This window comes from Octopus bimaculoides, chromosome 5 (assembly GCF_046866305.1).
Source record: "Octopus bimaculoides isolate indiv1 chromosome 5, ASM4686630v1, whole genome shotgun sequence".
NCBI classification, from domain to species: domain Eukaryota; kingdom Metazoa; phylum Mollusca; class Cephalopoda; order Octopoda; family Octopodidae; genus Octopus; species Octopus bimaculoides.
This window is the reverse complement of record NC_142932.1, coordinates 79,521,098-79,539,714: the sequence shown is the minus strand read 5'-3', so window position 1 is coordinate 79,539,714 and position 18,617 is coordinate 79,521,098. Positions and strand designations below refer to the sequence as shown.

The window sequence follows — 18,617 nt, the reverse complement described above, 5'->3', positions numbered from 1 at the left end:
CTGTTAAAATCCATCTCAACAAATTCTGTCCAACACATGCAAGCATGGAAAAGGACGTTAAAACAATGATGATGATGATGATGATCACCATCGTCAACTTTGGTAAATTGTATTCTCTGGCAGTTTAATATGTAATTACAATAAAAAAAGAAAGAATAATACAAGAAATGAATAATTTGGTCTCCCTAAAAAAGAATAAAGAAAAAGAAAAGAAAAATATGAAGATAAAACAGGGGAAGTTGTTTGCTTATTAAAAATCTAACCTGAGTCAATATTTGCTGGAACAAGTTATAAGAAATAAAAATAAATAGCTTGTAGTGTGAATTAAATTAAACAAAAGCTCAGGCTAAAAAATACTGGGGTTGATATAACTGACTTAGGAAAAGGAAAATAGAAGATGGTGCTTCAGCATTGCCGCAGGCCAATAACCAAAATCAATTAAAAACATAAATCAAGAAATAAGTTTTATAAAAAATAAAAAATAAAACTAAAATAACCTTAAAGTATCCCCCACTAGCGTAAATAAAAATAAATGCGACCTTTTAAAGCCTAACCAGGCTCATGGGCCCGGTTTCAATGGCGTATGTGTTCCCCACCAGCTGGACGGGATGCCAGTCCATCGCAGCGTTACTTATTTTTGCCAGATGAGTGGACTGGAACAACGTGAAATGAAGTGTTTTGCTCAAGAACAAAACGCGTCGCCCGGTCCAGGAATCGAAACCACAATATTACGATCATGATGCTGACACCCTAACCACTAAGCCACGCGCATTCACCCCACCAGCGTACTATCAAAGAAATGTATCTTGTTGATAGGAGAGACTAGAATTATCTCCCTTGGACGTCGGTGGTCGGCCATATTGTTTAATAATCATTAAAAGCAAGTTTTTTGGTTTATTTAGACAGAGAAATATTACTGGACAGAAGAGGTTTCTTGATTTAATTTATTTATTGCCTCGAAGTTCAATTGTAAGTAAACACACACACGCATCGTTATTGTTTATACCGTTTTCGGTTATATATTTACTTTGCGATCATTGTACTTTAACCTTTAATCTTTAAACATGTTTAGTCAACATGAGAGAAAATAACAAACAATTCTATTTTTTTTATGTTAAAAAGTCGGAATATTTCTCTCTTTCCCTTTTATCGCATTTTATTTTATTGCCTTGAACGTGTTTGTTATGCAAATTACCTAACTATTAAAATATTGTATTATTGTCGTCTTTTAATTAATTAATTATTTTCTTATTGACATTTACAGTATCCGTTTTGCTTTAAAATGTATTTTAATCACTTTCAAAAATCAACTTTATATTTTTATTAGGAAAAAATGTAGTGTTTGGGTTTAGGAATTTACATGTTCCCAAACTGAAAGATCAGCTTATAAATATCTACATAAATCTGACAGTTCTCCACCCTTATCTTTAAATTGTTTCTTTTATGTTTGATTGTAGTTATTTAAAGACGGCGTTTACATGCGTCACATAGTATTTTCCACTTAGTTTGCATTACGTCTTTTTTTTCTTTCCTTTAAAATTGATTTGGTTTTTGTCTCGACCAAGAATGTTTTAGATATGGACAATGCAGATTCCATTAGCGTCGGACAAAGTTCGTAGTAATATTTGTCCTCGATTTCTATATATCGAGCTCGAATAACATCGAAGTTAACTTTACCTTTCATCCTTTTTTTTTTTTTTTCCCTTTTTTGAGGGTCGGAAAAATACGCCACCAGTCAAAGATTAGGGTCGATTTAACCGACTATACACCCCTCTTCCAAATCTCTGGCCTTGTTCCTCTATTAGAAATTATTGCTAGTTGCGGCTTTTTTCATTTCGAGTTCTATTCACACTGACGTCAACTTTGCCTTTCATCATCCTGAAGTTGATTTTAAAAAAGTACCAACCATGTATTGAGGTTGATTTAATCGTCGGAATTCTCCTTATCAATTTGTACCTATATTAGAAAACATTATATTATACTCTTATTTTTATTCTGTGTTTTCACTGCACAACCGAGGACAACTGATTCATGCAGTGTATTGTTTTGGGTTTGTGTTTTCTATAGTATTGAAAGTACTCTACGTAATGTGTGCAATGTCTAGTAGTAACTATTTTCTGTATGTTGCGTATGTTTTGTAAGTCCTGGTGTTTTGGTTATGTATTTTTTAAAATCATGCATTTTTTAAAATCATTCTTACAACACCTATTATTATAGGGATTATTCCTGTTTTCAGTCCTCATATTCAAGTTACAAATCTTTTATATTTGGAAAATTTCTTCATTTCTTTGAGAAATACATCATCATTTCTTAGAGCTGATAAACCAAGGCACCTCTTTCCCTGGTACTCCTTAACAACAATATCTGGTCAATTAGCCTTGATATCTCCGTTTTTGTGTTTTGGCATGTTAGAGTATGGTCACTGTTATTCTCTAAGGCTTTTTCTGGTTTATGCTTATACCACCTTATTTCTTTCTTTCTTTCATAATGATGGTATAAATCTAAATGAAAGTCCCAGTTCTGTCATACCTGTAGATGTATTCTTTCTTAACTAAAAGACTGGACAACCATAGACAGAGTTTTAAACTGTTTTCAAGTTTTGTAGCCGTTTGTATTATTTAGAACTCTTTACCAGTCAGGAAATATGGTTCTTGGAACTTCCTTGTTGTTGGCATCCTTATAGAAATTAATTCAATGTTTAGACGTTACCTCCATTGCTTATAATGTGTGTGTGTATGAAAGTTATCCCTTTTACACGGATTTTTCTTATAGTGTTCTGTCATTAATGTTTACTCCTGAACAGGCATTGTTTGCAAAAACCCGTATGCTCACCCAAACATGTCCATCTGTACACTGTTCTACACTGTATTCAAGATGATGTCACTCATTTGATAGAGAGACCTGCTTTAACTAGTAGGTGTTGGTTTCATTGTGAAGCAGAAAGTCTTTTATTTTATTAGGGGTATATATTTTTATTAATAAACTTATACAAAAGTTGTTAATTCTGGCAAGACAAAAAGAAAATCAAGATTGAACCTGTTGTGGTTTGCACTTAGAAATCTGTATTACAAAATTCAATGCTGGAAATCAATTAGTTGTGCTTTTGAACTAAATATCATTGGCATTTTGTTCAACAGCATAATAATTCTGCCAGTCAATCACTTGATTTTGAATATATTTTTTATTAGTAATAAAATATATTTAATGAGCTTTTGTATTGAATAGAAGTTCTATATCAATCAGCAGACCAAAAATGTCTTCAATTTCAGAAAATATTTTCTTTTACTATATCAACTTTGATATGAAACAATCTTCTTAAAAATTTAAAATTTTGTTTCCTGTTATTTTCTTAAAATTTAGTTGGTCAATACAGTTGATATTTTTCATTTGCAAAGCCTCTGTATTCTTGCTTTAAATATTGTGTCATCCCATAAATAATGTTTTTTTTTTGTACTTTTTTTAAGACTGTGGAATAGATGATAATCAGATGAGGCAATGTCCGGCGAATATGGTGGGTGGGGCATTGTTTCTCATTCAAACTGCTTCTGTCTCTGGAATGTCATCCAAAGATGGTCATTTTTCTTCTAGCACTGACTTGAATGATTGGTTGAATGACCAAAGCTTCTCTGCTAGTTCCTCAACAGTTATAATGGAATTTTGTTCCACCAGGTTTTGCAGGATGCACTCGTCGAGCTCTACAGATCTTCCAGGATGAGGCTTGTCTTCTAGGCTGTATTTTCCAGCTCCGAATTTCTGGAACCAAAACAAATTGAATAATCGGTTAGTTAGTTGGATATTTAACCAATTGGCTAATAATAAAGGAGTGAGATTGAACCAGTGCGTCTGTTAATTATATTGGCATAATGACTATCCTTAGACACAGCAAGATTTGTTTCGAAACACAATTCACATAAAGAATCTTGCAAACCAGATACAAAAACGATTCTGTGTTTCATTACATTTTTATGTATTTATTATAAATATAATAGTTTCATTTCTATTTCTTTCTTTCTTTTTGTTTAGTGACCATGTGTGCTCTACCTGCTGCACCTCCTGGCAAGAGGAAAGAGATCTATAAATATGAAGCACCATGGACTGTATATGGAATGAACTGGAGTATTCGTCCAGACAAACGGTTTCGATTAGCTCTCGGTAGTTTCATGGAAGAGTACAACAACAAGGTAATTTTTATGTCTCTCACCATTTTCAGTGAACTCAGCAGTGGAGTAATAAATGACATCAGACATAATCAATTTGATGCAGAAAGGACAAATTGGCTCCACCCTGATAAGACTTAAAAGTTTGTATTATTTCTGGATGACAGCATTATCAACTACATTACAAAGTGCCAGCCATTCCATCTTCTCAAACAGGACACTATAAATTCTGTCTGCTGTTTTAACTACTCATTTATGTCTACAAGATAATTCATTAGTTACTTAGTACTGATAAGAGATGGTTACTTACAATGTAAATTAACCCAATGAGTCACTAAGATTTTTGTATTAAGTAACTTAAATTCACCAACTTGAGAGACAGAAAAGAGAAACGAACTTGTCTCAGTGGTTTTGTTTCTCATCTCTGTTCAAAACGGTGCTTTCAATGTTTAATATGCTTTATATGAAAATATTGATTTCAAATTTTGGCCCAAGGCCAGCAATTTCCCTTTGGAGCCTTAAAGTTGCTCAAGCTACTAAAAACGGTAGGTTGAGTATATCAACACTAGGTACTCAACTGTTCTTTTATCGACCCCTTAAAACTGAAAGACAAAGCCAACCTTGGTGGAATTTGAACTCAGATTGTAAAGACAGATGAAATGCCACTAAGCATTTCACCTGGTGTGCTAACGATTCTACTAGCTCACTGCCTTACTTAGGTGAAAATTATTAGCAATTCCTTCACTGGTAATAGTTTTACTCTGGTTAAGTTTCTAGTATTTTAGTTTTTTTCCACACAAAAGTATGTAAGCTTAGCAAAATAATCTAATGAAACTCTAAGCAGTGATTTTACAGTTTAGAGTAGTGAACTGTACTATACCACCCTATGCTACTTATTTATAGTGAAAAGGTTTCAGGAACAGAATGAAACAAAACAACAGAAACAGGAGCACACAGTTTATAGGTGTTTAATGCTGGAAAGAAGAATAAATAAATTCATTATCCTTCTTCAAGAAAAAGCTCAGACAAGAAGGTATTACAGATTTGGTTATTGTAACTATTGTGTGGAATGAATGGTGAATGAAAAGGGTGGAAAAAGTTTTAAGAGCTAAGAGAAAGTTTGTCAAGGGAGACGATTGGTAGGGGAGTAGTTCCTTAGCCGGGAAAGTGTATTTAAGAGTTGGAGTGCCACTTTGGAGCCTTTAAGTTGTCCAAGCTACTTGAAATGGTAACCAAATTTCCCTCAAATTACTCCCTATCATCTATACTATATATAAAACAGATGTGTGTGTAATCGCTTTTCACGTGAAATCGACTTCACCAAATGCTTCCATACTTGTGATGCATGAATAATTTGACCTCGGATAAATGTTAGGCTCTTCATTTGATTTTTTTAATTAAAATAAATAATATTGCTTTATATTTAAGATTCACTTCTTTAAAAAGGTTCCTCAATGGCAACTTCCGGTATTGACGTAACAACGGCGAAAAGCTTCATTCTCTATTTTGTGTGTGAGTGTGTGTGTTCATGTGTATGAGAGAGAGAGAGAGAGAGAGTAAATACTACATACACACCGCTCTCTCACTCTGTCTCACACACATACACACGCACACACACACCCCTTGACTCACTCACACTCTGTCTCTTACAAACACATACATAAATGTATACAAACATTTACAAAGACACACGTGTGTATGCGCGCGCGTGCGTGTTTGTAAGAGACAGTGTGAGTGAGTCAAGGGCTGTGTTGTCATATGCATACATCCAAAGATGTATGTATATTTATGCATGTACGTATACATGACAACAAACCTCTCTCTCACACTGTCTCTTACAAACACACACATACATAAATGTATACAAACATATTTACAAAGACACACGTGTGTATGCGCGCGCGCGTGCGTGCGTGGGGGGTTCCACAATCGCCATTTATTTCAATTACTCTTGTGAGGATATTCACGTAAATCATTTTTTTCATTTAATCCCCATTTTAATTTTCGTAAAAGTTTCCAAGTACCAATGAGGCTTTTTGGCACATTTTCAATTTTCCCCATTCATGAGAGGCGCCCAGCCATCATTCATCGGAGAGTTCATCTACAGAATGTCCTCAAATTTCTATACAGCATATTTTGCCTTTTTTTCTTCAAGTATATAAGCAACAATTTCATTCCCGAGCAATGCCGGGTGCTTCTGCTAGTCTTATTAGATAATATAGTCTTACATATTCCTAAAAAGAGTAGTCATGACTGGAATGTTTTTGATTATAGATCTGCTCATACAGGTTTGATCTGGAGTAAATAACACTTTAATTATGGCTATCTTGACTGATTCATTGAAAATTAAAGTGATATTGTTATAGTGCACCACATGACATATACTAATACTTCATTTAGCTACAACTCTTACTAATTTGACAATGTTGTGCAACGTTTCTGTGTTGTAACATTAGTGGAAAGAACACAAAACTTATTTCTCAGTTTATCTAGATGCAAAAGTTATCAGTACAAATGGAGGAAAATTCATATGCAATCCACGTCGTCACTTATTGAAATACGGGAGTTATCTTTCTTCATCTGATATTTAATTGCTTTCTTTGAAGGACGATTATTTCTCTCAACTGTCTGTATATTGTTAATCCCAAGATTTCCAATTATATATAAGTAGAGAAACCAGGCTGTGGAACTCGCCTGCTAAATTTTCTGATTCTTTTCAATTAACTGAATGATGTCATTTACTATAGCATAGTGGTTTTCTTAAACTGAAGTGAGTAGCATTCATTCCTTCTCTGAGATATTACCTACAAATGTAACATGAAAACGTGTGACTGAAAACAATCAATACCAGGCTATGTATTCAGCTCATCAAAAGTTTATTCTTGGTTCATCATATTCTCCTTTATTTTGAAGTGTGGTATTGATTTAAGTATAACAATTGAAACATTTACTTTAAGTAGAGAGGCATGTCTAATCAATGTATGTTGTGAGCAAAAATACTAGTATTCGGAAAAACTCTGCAAAATTCTTGAATTCAATAAAAAAGTAAATGTTTTAAAATTGCTGTTTTCAGTTTCAGCAACAAAGTCTCTTAAAATGTTAACATATATTAACACACATCGTTATACTGTTTACACTGTTTTAATTCATGTTTCTAGGTGCAAATTGTGTCTTTGGATGAAGAAACATCTGAATTCACATCAAGAAGCACATTTGACCATCCTTACCCCACAACTAAAATCATGTGGATCCCGGATGCTGTAAGTTATAGTTTAACATTTCTAGCTGTTCTGTTTTTTTTTTTTGCCTCTTCCACATTTTATTGTTTCTTTGATATACAATGTATCATATTTTATTCCTCATTTATATTATTCAGGTGACATCATACATTTGCTTCTGTTTTTGATTTCTTTCCTCTAGAAAGGTGTATTTCCTGATTTGCTAGCTACCAGTGGAGACTACTTGAGAGTATGGAGAGTTGGAGAGAATGATACAAGATTGGAGTGCCTCTTAAACAATGTCAGTAACATTTCTTTATATTTGTTTTCTTGGACAGTGTCCTTCAATGATATTTAAAACAAAAATTTTATGAATGCTTTTATTAATTTTTTATCTTAACAGTTAAATAGTTGAGCTACAGTTTACAAGCTACTGGAATTAAAACTTGTTTTCCAGATATTTCATTGTACCCAATTTGTCACTGTGAATCTTGTAACTTTTGATTCATCTAAAGGATTATATTTTTCTTTTTATGTTATTTGATAGTGAATTATCTTGATCATAGACATAGTACTTTGTTGCTAGTTATCCCATAGGATTTAAGCATCTATGACTCCATTCCAGTTTATAATCACTTTGCCTGATAGAATTGAGAGAGAGAGAAAGAGCACACTCTCACTCAACCTATACCTGCTTGAAAAGTTCTCTTCAAAAGTATTTTATTTTTATTTTTACCTGCTAAAATATTAGGTACCTAACCAAAAGAGCTGTAAATCTATTATTTTACATAATTTGTAACAACATAAAATATTAAAGTAGTTTGAAAAGTGCAGTGCACAAAACTCAGCTCTTGAGTCACTTATATAGTTTTACAGCTAAATAAAAATAACATGCATTCTGCATTTGCATTTTGAGTTTCTCCTGTTTGTACCACAAAACCTGTAAAAACTTATGGAGATGTATCTAACTCAATAGAATATTTCTTTTTATTTAGATATTGGACAATGAGTGAAGTTAAACATCAGCAGAAAAAAAAAAAACATTATTGAGACAATCATTTAGTATTCAAGACCCCACAAATAGCTTAGAAACTGGTGTATCTAATTAAAAATATCAATATATTTTGTTGGAATCCTTTATTTCAAATTATTACTCCACATTGATTATTGTTAACTACAAAACTGATATATTGACAAGATATTTCTGGATTGTAAAACCTCATGAGTAAAATGTATTGCCTTCTTAGCATGGAATTTTGGTAATTTTCATATGTTGTTTCACATTCTTTTTTTTTAATATTTCAGAACAAAAATTCAGATTTTTGTGCTCCTCTGACATCATTTGACTGGAATGAAATTGACCCTAATCTATTAGGAACTTCAAGTATTGATACTACTTGCACAATTTGGGGTTTAGAGGTGAGAAAGACACTTCCATTTTGCTCTGCATTAATTTCACTAGTGTCTTTATTATTGCGATCTTGAACGAACCACACTAATTAAGCATGACTGTTATAATGACCCTTAGCTTGTTAATTGATGAATTTAAGTGTGTTGTTTCAGTATTGTTTCTGGTTGTTTATTTCTAATTAATGTTTGAGTATGTGGCACAGACGTGGCTGTGTGGTTAAGAAGCTTGCTTTCCAACCATGTGGTCTTAGAATTAGCCCCAATGTTTAGCACCTTGGGTAAGTGTCTTTTGTAGTAGCTTCAGGGCAATCAAAGCCTTGTGAGTGGATTTTAGTAAACAGAAACTGAAAGGAGCCTATATATGTATATATCATCATCGTTTAACATCTGTTTTCCATGCTGGTATGGGTTGGATGGTTTGACTGAAGATTGGCAAGCTAGTAGGCTGCACCAGGCTCCAATCTGGGTGCCCCCTGACTGGCTTCTGTACCAGTGGTACATAAAAAGCACCGTCCGAACGTGGTCAACACCAGTGCTGCGTGACTGGCTCCCATGCCGGTAGCATGTAAAAAGCACCTACTACACTCTCAGAGTGCTTGGCATTAGGAAGGGCATCAACCTGTAGAAACCTTGCCAGATCAGATTGATATATATCTATTTATATATATGAAGGGCTTCATTTTAGTTTCTGTCTATTGAATTTCTTCACAATGCATTAACCAGCTTGAGGCTGTAGTGGAATACACTTACCTCAGGCATTACACTATGGGATGGAACCTGAAACTAGTGGTTGAAAGTGAACTTCCTAATCACATAGCTATGTCTACACCTTCTACAGCTGTATAAAATTTTCATGGATCAAGTTTCATATGCATAATTAAATTTGTTATACTGAACATAATTAAATTTGTTATGTTGAACAGTTTCTCAAAATTCAGTTTGTTTCATCATTGATAAGAAGGTTTTATTTTTTTTTTTAGTTTTTCTATTTTTATTATAGATTTTTAGTTTTATTTTATCATTAGAAAAAACATTGAAGTAAAGTTTCATTATTTTTATCCTTTCTATGTAACACGTTTTAGATAACATTTTTTTTTTTGTTTCGTTTGTTTGCAGACTGGTCAGCTTTTGTGCAGGGTAAATTTGGTGTCGGGCCATGTGAAGACACAGCTTATAGCTCACGACAAAGAAGTGTATGATATTGCTTTTAGTCGTGCTGGTGGTGGAAGAGATATGTTTGCTAGTGTTGGTAAGATCACCAAGTACACTTTAATCCATTTTTGTTGAAATACTGTTTTCTCATTTTTGGTTAAGTACCTACTTTCAACCTGTATTTGCTGTTGATGTTATAAGGTAGCAGAAGGTAGTTTAGCTGGATGAATTGTTAACATACCAGACCAAATGCTTAGCAGCATTTCACCTGTCTTTATGTTCTGAGTTCAAATTCAACTGAAATCAATTTTGCCTTTCATCCTTTTGGAGTCAATGAAATAAGTACCAGTTGAGCACTGGGGTTTGATGTCATTGCCTATCCCCCTCCCCCAAAATTTCAGGCCTTGTGTCTATAGTAGAAAGGATCATGAGATAGCTAGTTGGCAGAATCATTAGCATGACAACAAAATGCCTTGGGGTATTTATTCCAGGTTGTCTATCTTCTGAGTTGAAATCCTGCTGAAGTCAACTATGCCTTAAAACCCCACTCCAATTTTCAGGCCCTTTTCTGTTATTAGAAACATTATTATTAAGGTAGTGAGTTGGCAGAACTGTTTCAAGTGTTGGGATAAATGCTTTGTTGTATTTGTTCTGGTACTTTATGTTTTGAGGTCAAATCCTGCTATGGTCAACCTTAACTTTGCCTTTCAAATTTTGAGGTTTGATAACTACCCCAAAATATCAGGTAATGTGCTTATAGTAGAAAGGATTATTATTATTATTATTATTATTGTTGTTGGCAGCGGCTGCGAGCTGAACAAAATGTTTAGCTGCAATTTCTTGTTTGTTTTTACACTCTGAGTTCAAATGCCACAAGGTCAACTTTGCCATTCATTTTTTTGGGGTCAATGAAAATAAGTACCAATTGAGCACTGGGATCGAATAATTGACTAGCACCCCCCCCCCCCTCCCCCCAAATTTCAGGCCCATTATAGAAAGGATTATTATTATTATGGTAGTGGTGAACTGGCAGGAATGTTAGAGCATCAGAAATGATGCCTTGCAACATTTGTCACTGCTCTTTGCATTCTGAGTTCAAATCTCACCAAAGTTGCCTTTTCTCCCTCCAGAGTTCTTGAAGTAAAGTACCTGTCAAATACTACAATCAGTGGTATTGATTAATCTTATTCCATAAAAACTGCTGGTTTTATGCTTAAATCAGAAACCATTATTACTTTAATTACTTATTAAAGCTGCAAGCTAGCAGAAGCATTAGCATGCTGGACAAAATGTACAGTGACATTTCTTCTGACTCATTTGCCTTTCAATCTTTTGGGGTTGATAAAATAAGTATCAGTTCTATATTTCTGAGATGAGGAATTTATATTATGTATACTGTTTATATTAGTCGGACTCCTGTCCTTATCTTGATTGTTGCTTTCACTACCCTTTGGCTGTTGTATTCTCCAGCTGTCTTCAGGTGTCTTGCATTGAACTTGGTTGTTGTATCAGAATTTTGAATTTTACCCTTTATTTGATCTATGGGGTACACTGTCCTTATTCTGCTCTGTGTTTCGAGCTATTTTTTGCTTCAGTTGATTTCTTTTGTGAATTATCTTAATGCTTTGCTTGAGATTGAACTCAAAACCTCTAGGTGATTGCACATTTGTTAATCCCAGTCAAGGGGTTAAGGTAATTCTCAAACAGATCAACTGAACCAAAAATTGTCACAAAACACAGAGAGCTGAATGAAAACAGTATACCCCTGTGGATCAAATAATGAGTTAGGCTTGAAATTCCGATACAACACCCAATTTCAACACAAGACACCTGAAGAAGGCTGAAGTATACATCAGCCGAAATGTAGTGAAAGTAACAATCAAGATGAGGTCACCAGTCTGACTAATATAAACAGTAGACATACAATAAGCATCAGTTGAGCATTGAAGTTGATGTAATCAACTAACCCACTTCCCCTAAAATTGCTGGCCTTGTGCCAAAATTTGTAACCATTATTATTATTACTTTGACAGGGGCTGATGGATCTGTGAGAATGTTTGATTTACGACATCTGGAACATTCCACTATTATATACGAAGATCCCCAACATCATCCACTTCTACGGTTAGCATGGAATAAGCAGGATCCTAACTACTTAGCGACAATGGCTATGGATGCAATGGAGGTAATGTGCATTTGTTAAAAACATAGAATGATTCAAAAATTCATTTAGTATGGGTTTTTTTTATGCACATTAATAGAAAGACTAAAGTAGATGAACAGATCTCTGAGTGGCTCTGTTGTAAAATTTGATTTTGACATGGTTATGAGGGATCAATTTATTTCTCATTTCCACATCTTTCATACTTGTATGTTTGATTTGTTATATTGTGCAGTTTTTTAAGACATTGAATATTCTATCAACTTTTAATAGTGACATTTTTCTAAAGTATATATATATATGTGTGTGTGTATGTGTGTAAAATGTCTCAGAAGGTATTCACCACAAAATAGCAAGATAGTATTAAATAAATATATACAAAATAAAAATTTCATATTTAGTTTGATTGCAAAAGAGACCTCTGTATCATCCTCTGTTAGTGTTCAACTGAAAAATGCAGGGCATTTCGCAAAAGTTCCTTTCTGCTCACAGTAGAATTTGTTCAAATGACATCACTCGTATTGGTCCCAGGAATCAAACACCCATTACACTTTGTAAAGTGGCTGTCGTTAGGAAGGGCATCTAACTCTGGAAATCATCCAAAACTGAGACACTGGAACAAGACATGGCCCTCTGATGAGTTGGATCCTGTCAAACGTCCAACCCATGCCAGCATGAAAGGTAGACATAAAATGATGACTAATGTCACAAGAAAAGAGTTTGAAAAAAGATGATAGAAATACTGGTGTTTATTTTGATAGTTATAATGGCTTGTTTTCATCAAAACAACTGATACCATCAGATCACTATTATAGTTGCTGATATTGCACATGCAGTATATTAGAGCCATCCCTATAAGATAGTTAATTTCTGATATATCTGAAGTCTAACAGAGCTTTGTACATCCTTGATATTTTAGATCTGATAAATATGGTCAGTGGGCATAAATGGTAGTGCTATATTAAATATCTTACAGCATCGTAATCCTTCTACACTGGGAGTTCAAATGCTACCAAATCAATTATGCCTCCTCCTTCTTCATCTGAAGAACAGGTGATAAGAAAATAAAACTGAAGCAGTGATATGGGAAAGAGTGTGAGAGAGTAATAGAAGAGAACCAGAAATGTTAGATTCATCTTGTAGAACTAAGTCACCAGCATTCAGGAGTTCCCATAGATAGCTGGTCTGAAACTCCTCGGTTATGACCAAGTGGGCTATAATAAACAGAAGGAGGCTGAGAACTGAGATACACTTATTTACATTCTAAATTCTTTTTCAGAAATTCAGTTAACTTCCACCTTGTACATGCTATTTGTCTATCTCTAGTTCTCTCAGCAACCACCAGCCTACAGAGCATTGAACTCTGTTGAAGTCCTTTGCCAAGTCAACAAAAGTTTGGGAGAGTGGCTTACTCATAGTTGAGTGCTTCTCCTGTAGTTGTCTCACAAAGATGAGGGCATTGGTGATACCAAGTCTTATGAAAACCAGAACTTGTCTCCTCTAGGCTAAATCTCTTCCCAAACGTAGTTCATCAATTAGGTTCATCTGTTGTTGCTTGTCTTTAGATGAACATATCGGCATATTAACTACCATAAATGTCATGAAATGATTTGGGCATAAGAGGCATGACTCATTGGTATGGTCATGTGATGCGGATGAATGTGGACAGCTGTTTGAAGAAGTGCTGATCTCTAACAGTGGAGGGAAGCTGTGGAAGAGGGAGGTCCAGGAAGACATAGGACGAGATCTGAAGCATGATCTTCAAACGTTGGATCTTATGAAGCAATGACTAGTGACCAAGACCTTTGACGATATGCTGTGCTTGAGAAGACCTGTTAAGCCAAGTGGAATTATAGTCGTGTAACTGGCATGTAAAAATCACAATGTGGCTGATGCCAGTGTCATGTAAAAAGTACCTTTCAAGTGTTGGGCCTCACAGAGGCAATGACAGATGACTGAGACCTTTAGCAATATGCTGTATTTGAGAAGACCCATCAAGTCAAGTGAATCATGATTGTGGCAGATATTGGTATCATGCAACTGGCACGTAAAAGCACCCATTACACTCTTCAAGTGGTTGGCATTAAGAAGTGCATCCAGTCATAGAAACCACACCAAATCAGACTGAAGTCTGGTGCAGCCCCTCATCTTACCAGCCCTGGTCAGACCATCCATCCCATGCCAGCATGGACAACAGACGTTAACTGGTGATGATGATGATGTCTACCACCATTTGTGTTATGATTGATTTTATCAACATATCTCTTACCATTAATATTTGAAGGTATGAGATGTTTTGGCACAGCTGTTTTGACATTGCCTATTTGGCATTGCTAGTTTGACACTGATTTATTCAACATCAAACATTTTGTCCCCAGGACTTTTTGGCACCTTGAAAATTTTGCTTCATAACTATTGATCTTCATTTAGCTTGCTACTTCATTTGATGTATATGATGGCTGGTGAAATATTGACAAAATAGGGAAAAGAAAAATCTTCTCATTGGATTTATGAATGTCTTTGACAAAATAGAACTAACAGTGAATTTAAATAATTTTGGTGCTGTGAGTAGAAAAATCAGAGAGAGAAAAACATTAAGAGAAACTTCAAAAACATAACAAAATTATAAACATATTTGGACATACTTTTCTGAACTAATTTTTATTTTTTTATTCATTTATCCATACTGATTTAGAAATGTATTTTTTATAAATAGAGACAGTACTTATATTGCACTTACAGGCTATTAGTGTATGATGTCAGTGTAGTTGATTTCCTGTGTGTTGTTCAGGTGTATTGCAGATATTTTCTGATATGTATAGTGATTATGTCTTGGTGCCATTGAATGAGGTTAATTTGCTATGTTTTCACGGTGATATGGACGAGATGAATTGGAGAACTTTTATATCTTCTTGCAGATTGTTGAAGCAAGTAATTTTGCAACAAAATTGCTTCTATACATTAATTTTCAATACATGAACTGCTAATGCTGTCTATTTAAGAAAGCAGGATTGTAATCAATATTGGTCATGTATGTTTGTCTAGAGGCACTGTAGAGTTTTGATATTAGAAGTTAGGAATGAATGACAATTTGTTGAAAATATGATAAAAATAAATAAATAGTATAAATATATAATATAAATATATAATAAAAATAAACCAATTACACTTATTATTTCTTGCAGGTTATCATTCTTGATGTAAGAGTGCCATGCACCCCTGTGGCTCGACTCAATAATCACCGTGCCTGTGTGAATGGTATTGCCTGGGCTCCACATTCCAGCTGTCACATCTGCACAGCTGGTAAGTTCATTCCCTTCTCTTGCAATTGTGTTTCTGTTTGCTTATTAAATAATTTATTAAGCAATTTGCTTATGAAATAACTTAAAGTAATTTTACATCGTTTTCTGAGGTTTTCTCTTCATTGCTCTGAGAGTTAGTTCAGGACAAAATATCAATTCTACACTCAAATCTTTGTATTGTTGACAAGGCCAGAGTTGTTTCATATCATACCAGGGTGTACTTTGTCTTTAACAATTCTGCTTTATTTGATGTAAATTTTATCTAATATGCAAGCAGCACTGACCATTGTTCCAGTCAGAATTTTTTCAGCTGTTTATAATCTCTGGTGTTGATTTTACATTATTATATAACATTAGGAATCAAGAATCAAAAATTCATTTAGATTTTAAAATAGAATTGTTTTGAATTCTAACTTGGGGAGATAGTAAGGGGTATGCCTCTACCAAATTGAAGACCAAGTTGTTAGATTGTTAAAATAAATATCATTGGTATGGGCATGACTGCATTGATACAGATTTACTTCATAACCATGTGATTCTGAGTTCCATCATGCTGTGTGGGACTTCGGTCAAGTGTCTCCTACTATAGCTTCAGGTTGACCAATGCCTTGTGAGTGGAATTGGTAGGCAGAAACTGTAAGGAAGCTTGATATGTATGTGAATGATTACATCTCATGTATTTGCATGGGACCATCAAGTGGAACCATGATGATGTGTTGACATTTCCTTTTAGCAAATTGCTATTTGGTTCTATTGAATAAAAATATTCCTTACTTGAAAAACAAGTAAAGTTCTATGACAGGAAGAATATCCAGCTGTAAACTAATGTCTCCCAATAAATATTTGTCTAATTCATGTTAGCATGGAAAACGGATGTTAAAAGGACCAATTTGTACAAAATGTCAAATTTGGAATTTTAGATTGTATTCGACTTGTTATTGTTGTTATATGAAAAGCATTTTTCTTTGTTATTTTCTTGCAGCGGATGACCATCAAGCTCTGATATGGGATATACAGCAGATGCCTCGAGCTATTGAAGACCCTATCTTAGCCTATACAGCAGCTGGTGAGATTAATCAAATCCAGTGGTCGTCGACCCAACCTGATTGGATTGCTATCTGCTATAACAACTGTTTGGAGATTCTGAGAGTTTGAAGTAAAATACAGAAGCACTGATACAAAACATTATTTAAGGGACTACACACTTTTTTTAAAAAAAATTACCCTCTCCCTCCTCCCATATCCTTTGCCATCCTGCTTGTTCTTTCTTTAAAAGGAAGAATGAAAATTAAGTACTCTTTTTATTTATTCTATCTCTTCGGCAGACTAACTCCTATCCATTCATTTTGTTTTCTCATTTTCTTTTTTAGTCATATTCTTATTTTTATTTTTATAAAAATTACCATTTCATAGTCATTCTGAATTTAATTTGTTTGCATGAGTGTGTGTATGCACGGCTGATTGTGTTTAATATGTGCACATGCGTGTGTGCATGAATGTATGCATGAGTGGTTGAGGTGTTTGTGCATGTGCATGTATATGTGTGTAAATATATTTATAAAAGTTGTTTCCCATTTTTTTAAAAGCCACATTAAAGTCAAGCGCCAAAAATTAAATAAGAACAGTTTTATATATATATATATATATATATAAATGTACTAAAATAGTTTTAAATAATAGCCAAGGTATTCACATAATATTTTAATCTGTATGAGTATTTGTCAACTATACAATTCAAAAGTTAAAAATCACTTCAGACTGTCTTAGATTAGAAGAAATCTGCCAAGCTGTATACATACAAATTTACTAAAATAAATTCCAGGTGAATCTTGTGATTTGTAATGACTTGACAAGCATTTCTATCCTTAATTCAAATTATAACAATGCAATGGTGAATATGCTTTGCTGGTGTGTGTGGTTTTTCTTTCTCATGTAGAAATCACAGTGTTCATTTTGGGATTTTTTCTAATGCTCATTCCCATTGAAAATTTTTCTGTGGAAATTGAACTTGTATTGATCCTGTTAACTTTTTGGTTAACTTGGGGAAAATACAGTGGAGTGATTTCTAGTTGTATTTGAATATCTTGGCCCATAGGACAGTGTAAACTCCCATATGCTAATGTGTATCCATGATACAGTGCTTCTACCTTGAACATTGGTAAACAGTACTTACATTTGATAATATTTACAGCTTGGTGGTCTGATGTAATAAGTCTGAGACTAGCCATAAACACAACTAGTAATGAGATACAAGGACTAAACACTTTGGCTGGTTGATTAACTCCCTGTTGAGTTAGATGGAGGTCACTCCCACTTTTGAATTGTTTAGTTTGCAAAATTCTACTGATTAAATATACAACCATCCCCTAATTTGCAAAAGCAGTGCAATCCTGAAAATGTTGTCACATGGAATTCTATAACATAAAATGTATTTGCCATTGACTTCCATTTTACATGCAGGTCAATGGGAAGTATGTTTCATGTTAGAGAATTCCTTGATATGACAACGTTTATCAGGAATATAACACGACCATTATATCAGTTATTCTCTATGCACTGTAACATGGAGGATGCCTGTTTATAAAAGTTATACATATATAAATATTGTCTTCTGTCTTGTTGTTGATTAAGCTAACCTCTTTTGTACTTTAGTCATTTTGACAACAAAACAAGATGTCCTTTAATGAAAAATAACCTACATGATCACTTAAACCGTCTAACTTGTGTATATCAACACTCATCTGTTTATTCATATACACTTGTTTAACCTAAAGAAAAGAAAAGTGTGTATATGTGTGTACACGTCTCAAAACTCACTTCTGTAAAACTGCAACTGTGTATATCAACATACATCTATCTCAACACACACATTTCAAGGTAAGTCTTAAAAAAAAAAAAAAAGGAACATATATATGATTGTATTTGTAATAATAGTTAAAAAGAAAAAGAATAATGATAAATAAGCTTTCTTCTCATGACATTGAAACATTAAACATTATATGATCTGCTATATTTATTATATTTTAAACTACCCATTTTTTTTTTTTTAATGAAACTGCTAATGCTGATATTTATCATTGTCTTCAGTCAGTTAAATGTCTTAGCTGTACCACATCATGTATTCATGTTTATCCTTCATGCTAAGATAAACCTCATATGAGACAACAAACATCTTTACAAAATCAAGAAAAAGAAAAATAATTAAAATTTGGAATCA

The 18,617-nt window shown here is 33.9% G+C and overlaps 1 protein-coding gene across 2 annotated transcripts; it reads left to right on the top strand.

Annotated features, from left to right (window-relative positions):
- Positions 1–832: 832 nt before the first annotated feature.
- On the top strand, positions 833–18,412 carry LOC106870976 (DDB1- and CUL4-associated factor 7). 2 transcript variants are annotated; one of them, XM_014917221.3, is made up of 9 exons: positions 833–969; positions 4,024–4,181; positions 7,316–7,417; positions 7,578–7,676; positions 8,681–8,794; positions 9,902–10,034; positions 11,971–12,122; positions 15,284–15,401; positions 16,383–18,412. In XM_014917221.3, the coding sequence occupies exons 2-9, from the start codon at positions 4,029–4,031 to the stop codon at positions 16,553–16,555; spliced, it is 1,044 nt and encodes a 347-aa protein (XP_014772707.1). In that variant the 5' UTR covers positions 833–969; positions 4,024–4,028; the 3' UTR covers positions 16,556–18,412. The 2 variants fall into 2 exon arrangements, with proteins under 2 accessions (XP_014772707.1, XP_089208625.1); XM_089352499.1 differs by lacking the exon at positions 833–969 and adding an exon at positions 3,675–3,780.
- The last annotated feature ends 205 nt before the right edge of the window (positions 18,413–18,617 follow it).

Bases quoted from the DNA above. Each gene is read 5' to 3' on its own strand.
- LOC106870976 (XM_014917221.3), top strand. From the start codon at position 4,029: ATGTGTGCTCTACCTGCTGCACCTCCTGGCAAGAGGAAAGAGATCTAT. The intron at 12,123-15,283 runs GTAATGTGCATT...TATTTCTTGCAG, and splicing joins TGGCTATGGATGCAATGGAG to GTTATCATTCTTGATGTAAG. The intron at 15,402-16,382 runs GTAAGTTCATTC...ATTTTCTTGCAG, and splicing joins CTGTCACATCTGCACAGCTG to CGGATGACCATCAAGCTCTG.